The 9,376-nt window shown below is 34.8% G+C and overlaps 1 protein-coding gene across 6 annotated transcripts in view; it reads left to right on the plus strand.

The window, feature by feature from the left end:
* Positions 1-4,925: 4,925 nt before the first annotated feature.
* Positions 4,926-9,376, plus strand: part of LOC110098435 (oligopeptide transporter 1) — a 9,255-nt gene continuing 4,804 nt past the window's right edge. For 4 of the 6 annotated variants that reach the window (XM_020825271.2, XM_020825272.2, XM_028698171.1 and 1 more), the window contains exon 1: positions 4,927-5,103. In XM_020825271.2, the coding sequence (XP_020680930.1) occupies positions 5,028-5,103 (76 nt within the window). In that variant the 5' untranslated portion in view covers positions 4,927-5,027. Of the gene's footprint in view, positions 5,104-9,376 lie in introns of all 6 variants that reach the window. The other 2 variants (XM_028698156.1, XM_028698167.1) reach the window with 2 other exon arrangements.

Raw genomic sequence — 9,376 nt, forward strand, 5'->3', positions numbered from 1 at the left:
TATTTAAAGAAAAACGATACGTTCGTCCTGGACGAAGAAGGTTCGTCCTGGACGAAAATAATCGTTCGTCTGGACGAACATTTATTTTGTACGACGATCAAATTCGTCCAAAATGTAACGGCTTTCGTAATCAACACAACTTACGATGCTCCCTTCGTACAGACCTTAGCTGACCGATCGTAACATACGAACAAAAAGTTCGTACAGACGATCAAAATTAGTTCATTTTAAATGTCTTTTGAAAACCGTTCCTACACTGAAATGATATATGTCGTCTGCGACAAAAAATTTTCCGTACAGACGAAATCCATATTAAAAACTGTCTTATCCACTCAACCGCTGCATTCAATCGTCCCGACGTTTGAGAAAATGAAAAGGTTCGTCCTGACGATATTTTATATCTACAGACGATTTAATTACAAAACTGCTCTCAAACGGTTAAAATGCCGCAAACCAACTTTTCACACATCGTCCCGTATGAACCAAAAGTCGTCCGGACGATTTCCTCCAATTTTTTGAATTTTTTGAATTTTAATTTAAGAAAATCAAAAAACTATAAAAACACGTAAAAACATACAATAAAAATTACACTCAAAACGCAAATTCATTCCAAAACACACAAAAATTCACAAAAATCAAAAACAAAACATAACATCAATGTTGCAAAGACATTTTGTTTAGGCATTTGAATTCAATAACACCTAGCCTTGTTCTTAAAGTACTGAAGTATCAAGGGCTAAAGGTTTTGTATAAAATGTCTGCAAGTTGATTTTCAGTTGAAACATGTGTTAGTTAGTTTCTCTTTGGATACATGATCCATAATGAATCTTGAATGTCTTATTCTATGCTAGTTTTGGTTCTATGAATGTTGAATAGGATTTTTTGGAAATGCAAATAGCACTAGTATTGTCCAATAAATTGGAATAGATGCCTACAGATAATCCTAAACTCATCAAACTATTTTTTAACCAAAGTACTTGTGCCAACACTACCCTAAAGCAATGTATTCTGCTTTTGCAGTAGATAGGCTACTGAATTTTATTTTCACTGGACCAAGAAACTAATGAATTACAATGAATTGACATGTTCCAAAGTGCTTTTCCTATCCATCTCCAGCATGCAAAGTCAGAATCTGAATAACCAATATATTTCAAATGAACAGCTAAACTAGATACCAATTCCTAAGTTTTGAGTTCCTAGTAAGTTAAAAATCCTTTTCCACTGCTGTCAAATGTGATTCTTTCTTGGATCGATTGAAATCTAGCACATAAACAAACCCGAACATAATGGTCGGCTAGCAGTCAGTAAAGCAAAGATCCAATAATTCCTCTATATTTCTTTTGATCAATAGATTTCCCTTAAGGTCCTTATCTAACTGAATTGAGGAACTCATTGGTGTACTAACAGGTTCAGCATTGTCCATTTCATATTTCTTGAGGATGTCTTTAATAATATATTGGTTTGACTAAGAAATGTACCTTCCTCAAGTTGCTTGATGTTAAAGCCTAGAAAGTAATTTAAATCTCCCATTAGACTCATTTCAAATTCACTACTCATTGTATTTGAAAAAAATCATCACAAAAGATTTATTTGTAGATCCAAAGATGATATCATCCACATAAATTTGAACAATGAGTATTTCTTTTCAAAAATTTCTTTAAGAGAGAGTAGTATCACACTTCCTTTTTCAAAAGATCTTTCAAGTAAGAAAGTGCTCAATCTCTCATACCAAGCCCTAGGTGCCTGTTTCAATCCATATAATGCCTTTTTTAACATTAAAAATGATTTGGTTTTTGAATTTTCAAATCCAGGAGGTTGTTCTACATAAACATCTTCTTCATAATACCATTCAGAAAGGCACTTTTGACATCCATTTGAAACAATTTAAAACTTTAAAACAAGTGCAAAGGCAAGTAAAACCCTAATTGCTTCAAGTCTTGCTACCAGGGGCAAAAGTCTCCTCCAAAATCAATTCTTCAATTTGATTATAACCCTTAGCAACTAATCTAGCCTTATTTCTAATGACTATCTTGAGTCATTCATTTTATTTTTGAAAACCCATTTTGTTCCAACAACACTTTGATTTTTGCCTTGTAGTTAATTCCCAAACTTTTTTCTTACAAATTGTTTAACTCTTCTGGCATGGACAATATCCAAAATTCATCAGAAAGTGCCTATCATATAGTGGGTTAGTAGTTGAAAATAAAGGCTGATGATTTGACTCCTTATTAATCCAAGCCTAGTTTTAACACCTCTCTTAGGTTTCCTATAATCAATTCTCTTGGTGGTTTTTTAGAATTTAGATCTCCCCCCCCGCCTCTAGAGGATCAATTATATATTTATGACATAATAGATATGTATAAGACCCATAACATCACCATAGAGCTTGCTTAATTAGAACTCAATCAAGGACTAACCTAATAAACCTTTGCTTAGAAAAGTCGGCAAGTGATAGAGGTCCGAAGGCCATATTTAGACAATGGTAGTCGAAGGGACTATAATAGATGAAAGGCGAAGGTTAGAAGGATTGTAGTCGAGTGACGGTGGCTGAGGGACTACGGTTGGCAGTTGATGGAGATTGAAATGATTGCCATCAAGCAACAATGGTTGGAAAGGCCCGTAGTTGGTGGATAATGAAGGTTGGAAGGATCGTTGTCAGGTGAGGCCAGAGTGGTCTAAGGGATCATTATCGATGGGTGACGAGGATCAGAGGGATCATAGTCGAGTGATAGTGGTCAGAACTGTCATTATAGATGAGCAATGGAGGTTGGAAGGACTGTAGTCAATGAGGGATAACTACAGCAAAATTGCCCATTACCGGCGGATTTCTGATGGATTACTTTAAAATATTTTCGACAAATTTTCGAGCAGAATTTTCGGTGGCTTTTCCGGTAGATTTTTCATTTATTTGAAATTTAATTAATTAATAATTTTATAGTTTATTTTAATTAATTAATACTTTTATAATTTATTTTAATTAATTATTAATTTAATAATATAGTTTAATTAATTGTTACTTTAATAACTTATTTTGATTATTAATTTCCGATTAACCTGCACGTATTAATTTAAGTACTTAAATCAATACGTATTAATTTCCGATTAACCTGACATGCTGTTTGCAAAAAATGGCCCACCTATCAAAATATGAAAAATGAGGGGAATAGATCGCAAGAGACTTCTGCATTGACTCGTCCGAATAATTCATAATTGCACACATAACTTAGTATTTTGACCTGCAACCACTAATAGGTTTAAAAATGAAAAAAAAAAAACTTATATCAAGATATTTTGATTAATTACTTAATTAAGATAAGTTTTATAAATTTTAAATATATTTTTAAAATAATATAGCAAATAGATAACTAATATTACATAAATTTTATGATATATTAAAAAAATTATATCTAATCTTAATTATTTTTCATTTGAACAGCCCGTCATAATTTTTCACTCTCACATTTTTATTTTTAATTTTTTGGTATTAAATACACCAATCATTTGTGGCAACTGGCTGAACAACCTAGAAGTCTACAAGGTGAACAATTATTAGGTCCGGCCCGACGACTTGACCCGGACCGGAACCCGGGAATGCTATGTTCGCGTATTGCTAGGTATTACTCGGTGTTTGCTCGGTATTGCTAGGTATTGCTTGGCAATAACGAAAAATACCGCTATGTGAAGACCAAAATCGAGCAATATCAAGCAATACCAAGCAATACCGAGTGGTATTGCTCGGTATTTGTCTTCACATAATGGTATTTCTCATTATTGTCGAGCAAAATCAACAAATACCTAGCAATACCAAGCAATATCTAGCAATACTGGGTTGTCATGGATTTAAAAAATGCATGTGCGACATACCCACTATTCGTTGGGTCGGATATGCGATTTTGTACCTGCTACATGGCGCGATCTCAGTGCTCGCCAAACGTAGCTCTACATCAGGTCACCGGATCAAATAAAAGTTTTTACAGGGTCTGTCCTTCAAAGAAAAGAGAAAGAGGAAATAATTAATAATTATACTACTAGCATTATTATACTACTAGCATTGTAGAATTATTAATAATATATAAGGACAGGCCGTGGAATTCCAAGGACTGATGATTTGAGGAAAAAGAAATTAGGCCAATTTTGATTAGAATAAACTTAAAAATTAATAAGTGATAGTTTTATTATATTTAATGTATAATATTAATAATTTTAATTTATAAATAAATTTAAAAATAGTAAAAAAATGTATTATAAAATCTTTTTATGTAATTTTAAGAATAAAGAATCAAAGAACAAAGATATATTGCTATGGTGTTGTAAGAATTTTATTTTCTATAACCCTATCTTATTCAAAGGCTTGTTTTTTTTTTTATTGTTTTTTTCTATGTCAATAGGTTTTGGAGCTAGGTTTAAGAGAAATCTTGCTCTAGGGATTTCTTGTGATTTTTATGTCATTTTTTTAAAGTATTTTCTAATATTTTTTATGTGAGCTAGCCTTATTCCAAATATAATGAAATTTTAATTTTAATTATAAGGAATTTTAAAAATGCTCTTATGATAAAATTCTTTATTTTTTAATTTAAAAAATAATATTTTCTTTGTTTTAATTGATTAAAATGTCAAATAAATTTGGAAAATTTCGAACTATTTTAAGAGGTTAATTAGACTCCAATTATATTGTAGAAAAAAATTTGAAGCTAGATGAAACATCAATTGCATATTATATGATTTTTCAATTCATTGAAATTATTATTCAAAATCCTAATAATTAGAATTTTAATTCAAAAAGTAAAAAGAAGGGTGTGTTCATTTTACTAGTCTTCCAAGTCTAAACAACCAAATGGTCCCCAAGACTCTTCAATAAAATTGCATTATAAAGTATTTTGAGTGATTTGGATTGAAGTACGCAAATAAATATCATAGGTGAATATGCAAATCCTCCAATAATAAATGCCATACTAATAAGTACAACTCTAGGAAAAAAAATTTGCTCTTCAGCTACTAAAGGAGAAGAAAGAGGGGCAATAAGCACCATGGGAGATGTTTTTGTTCTTTCTCCTTTTTCAGGCCACCAGGAATCCAGCTTCGATTCCAGCCAAGGATGGCAGGGTAAAAATCCTTTTTTTTTTTTCCTCCTTTGCTCTCATGAAAGTATTGTTTTTTAAAAACTTCTATTAGAACTTATTGGATGATTATGAGATTCATGGCATCGTAATCCTCCATGGCTCTACATGTCTTAGTTGATGCGCATATTTCACAAACTTTCTAAGCTTTTCCAGAAAATTACTATTTGAGTAAGCATATAGTATATAAGATGATCCACTGGACCGCTAAACTTTTCTTCCTGTTTTCTAATAAGAAGTATTATCAGTAGAAGATAACATTATTTTACTCTAAAAATAGCAAGAAAAACCGAGTTTTGTTTTGAATAGATAGACTTACATACTTTGTACGTATTCAATATGCAAAGATTTTTGTTGTAAGGATGTGAGCTCCGAAAATTCTGCCCCGGCCTCCGCCCGCTCTGACGTGCTTTTCTTTAGCGAGGGTGGAGTTTTAACGGAATAAGTTTCGGGGTAAATTTTGGAAGGTAGATGGGTTTGTAGATAAAACACTACCCAGAGATTTCGCCCTCATTTTGTGAGGACTTTATGATCTAAGTTCTGGTTTCCTATAGGTGCAAGCCCCTATCGTTAATTATCTCTCCCAATCACGAGAGAGAACTTTTGATTAAGGCTAGTCGTCAATCAGATACGTAGAGATACATGTTATCTGGCATATAGTAGCAGCATCGGTTTGAGATTTTGAAGTTTGGAAATTAGGAAATTTGGTTTAAAATATTTGGGAAGTTTGATATTTAAAATAGAAATTGCACCATCTTGCACTTAAAGCGGGTGATGGGGGAATGAATGATGGACCCGATCAAGATCTCATGGTTTATTCGACCCGGGCCATCATGGACCCTGGTCTACTTAGTCAAAGGAGGTAGTCGACCCAACCTGACAGAAGGATCATTGTCGGCAGCCATGGGTTACTTCATCCAAGGGTACCTTATAGACCCTGGGTGAATGTTTGTCTAACGGGACAAATTTGAATCCACCTTACTAACAAAGGGCTTTGTGCCCTATCGATCATATTCTATTGATTCATATCTCAAGGATTTGATGTCAATAAGGAGCATATCGGCTCTAGCCATAACCGGTATTTCGTGGTGCCATTTGGCAGCAAAACCACTTTGTTTAGAGGGCCCGTGTCATAACTGTTTATCCTACGGTGCCATTTGGCCACAAAACCGTATGTTAGAGGACATGTACCACGTCCTTACCGGCAGGAGATTGTTTGAGAATGGATCATAGTGATATTTTCGACTAAGCATTTGGCCCCATATGAGCTGAAGTAAATTTTAATTTGTCCACCCCGGCAAACTGTTGTGGAGGATGGATGGATTTTGCTTTAAGTGGCAATGGATTTATTTTAATTTTTAAATATTTTTTTTTATTTTGATGATTTTGGAATTTTTGAGTATTTGGATTTTAATGGAGCTAGAAAGACTTTTTAAATTATTTGTGAACCCCTCCGATTTAGATAAACATTCAACACGGTCATCATCGGAGTATTTGGGGTCACTTTCATTTAAAGCTTGAACCTTGTCGGTCTTATCAACTTGTGATAAAGGATCGGGTTTCGTATGATTTATGCATTTGTTAATGAATTCTCTTGATTATAGGCCTTGAAAGCCTAATATGAATGTATTAGAATAAATATATCGGTCGCCACAACGGTGTATTTGTCTGATGGTTCGAACCCTGTCAACTTCTATTGATAGGCATAAAAGGATCAGGTTAAAATTTGAATTTACTTATCGACCCGTGCAGCATCCTTAGACGTCACGTGTGTACCAATAACACGCTCGTCGGGGCCCATGCTGGTGTTTGGGGGCATTTATAGTTATTGACTAAACCTTGTCAACTCCTATTTACTTGCCTAGGAGGATCGTTCAGATTTGATAACCCGACAACATCTATAAACGTCATGCGTGTACCAATAACACGCTTGCCGGGGCCCTTGCTAGTTTTGTGATTGCATTTATCCCTTTTAGTGTACCTATGTGTATACAATTTATAGTGCATGTGCAGGGGTATTTTATCATATTTTGGTTATGCAGATAATTGTCGTTTGAATGCACAACATTTCATTTAAGAGCTTATACACGCCTTTTGTCCGCTAATATGAGGGTTACGGATCAGGTGGCATGGCATAACAGCTTCTAAATTGAGTTATTCGTTGTTCTATACAGGTAGACTGTCGTGCACTACTTGTATGATTTATGCAGGTATATTATAGTGCACTAACTAAACTCCTGCTTTATCACAAAGATCTGCATTTGTTGTAGTATCATAACCCGTTGCTCTTAACAGATCAATGTAGTTACTTAATATTGACCAGTTATGGACCGTTAAGGTGATGTAGCATTCATTGGATCTCCCTCATCACCATTCATGAATAGTTTAATGTGTATATTTGTATTCACAAGTGACCTTCATATATGGTATGACATCTTTCAGCACTTGTTGTGAACAGAGTTACTGCTTATGCTTTGAGTTCATTCCACTGCTCACAAAATTGAATGTATATGATTATGTTACAGTGTTGCTAATGACATAAACATCTGACATTTATTGCATATCTTTCATTCAATCTTTGGTCATTGCTTGGATACCACCTCATTTGAATAGCTTGAGATATCTCGACTCTATCATTCTTTGTTTGCATAACCTTTAAGAGCTTGTTCTTCATTCGTCTTATATTTCTTGTTCATATGCTTACCTTCATTTGGATGATCAGGATAAATGCTATGGGTTAATCATCATCTGGTTTGTGATGTGAATGATAGCATCAACATTGTTATTGGTTGTCAATTTGTATTCCAACCAATATGAGAATTTCTTGCAATTTTCTTTAGATCCTATGGATTGATCGCAAGCATATTGTTGTATCCCCCAACTGATCTTTCCTTATGAATAAATCACATTCATTGTGTCCTTCATATGTCATGAGTTTCCCATCTAATTGTTGACATTCATGCATATTTTGTTGAATGTATTATTGTTCGATACATTTGAATTTGCTCATATGCCCTTCTTGATTCTAGCTGACAAATGCTTGCAAGTACATGATGATCATATTCTTATTTTACCATAAGCTTCATGTTTTTGCATTTGTTTGACATTATTATTTGCAAACTTATAAGTCTTTTATTAGACATTAGATGATGCTCATTCACTTTCATTTGTTCAATGTTGAACTCATGCCCCTTGCAGTCAAATTTGATGTCCGAGTCTTTTGTAAGGGTTCAAGTCTTCTTGTCACTTTGAGCTCAATTCCTTGAGTTTAGTTCAAGTTCATGTTCATGTTCAAAAGCATGTTCAAGTTCAATGTCAAAAGTTTGTGTCCACAAGTCCTCTGTTTGAGTTCAAGTTCAAATGCATGTCACCTGTTGTCCTTTGAGTTCGTTCAAGCTCAAATATCAATTCCATGAGTTCAATCAAGTTCATTTGAATTTGAGCTTTTTTTCATATGGTTCAGGATTCAATTTCATTTATTTAAGTTCAAGCTCTTCTTTAGTCATTTGATTTGAGTTCTGAGCATAGTTCCAAGTCCTTGGATATTCGATCAAAATTTCGGCAACCTCCCGGCATCTCCCCTGTTTAGGGAAAAAACCAAGAGGCAACCTTACCCTCGACGCTACGTGAGAGCTTCATGTAGATGTCATAATGACACCGCGGTTGCAAATTATTTTTTTATCCCCGCCTGCTACGTTAGTGTTTAAGGGTTTGGAGCACAAGTTAGAAAGAGCACAATTTTCCCCCCTTTACGTGAGCGTTCGGGGGTACTTATATAAAAAAATATTTTTTTATCCCCCTCGCCACAAGCATCGTGAGTGTTATGTAGGGTAGGCTGAGTGGACTCAGTTGAGTGGACTGAGTCTAGTAAGTGGGTTAGGTTGAGTTGGGCATTAAGTAAATGAATATATGAGGAGATGATGGGTTGAGTGGATTGAGTCGGCTGAGTTGGGATTGAGTCGGCTGAGGTGAGACTGAGTTTTGGAGTGAGTTGAGATAGTGAGCTTGGGGATTAAAGGGGCTGCTCGGTTCGGCAAATTATTGGGTCAGGTGACCGGAGCCAAAAGATAAGTTCGGACAGCCAATAAAAATTTGCCGCGTCATCTTGCGCTTTAGTTGCGCTTTTTGACTTGCGCTTTAGTTGCGCTTTGGTTGCGCTTTAGTTGCGCTTTGGTTGCGCTTTAGTTGCGCTTTTTGACTTGCGCTTTAGTTGCGCTTTGGTTGCGCTTTAGTTGCGCTTTGGTTGCGCTTTAGTTGCG

Source organism: Dendrobium catenatum, unplaced genomic scaffold, assembly GCF_001605985.2.
Source record: "Dendrobium catenatum unplaced genomic scaffold, ASM160598v2 fragScaff_scaffold_123, whole genome shotgun sequence".
In the NCBI taxonomy this organism is placed as follows: domain Eukaryota; kingdom Viridiplantae; phylum Streptophyta; class Magnoliopsida; order Asparagales; family Orchidaceae; genus Dendrobium; species Dendrobium catenatum.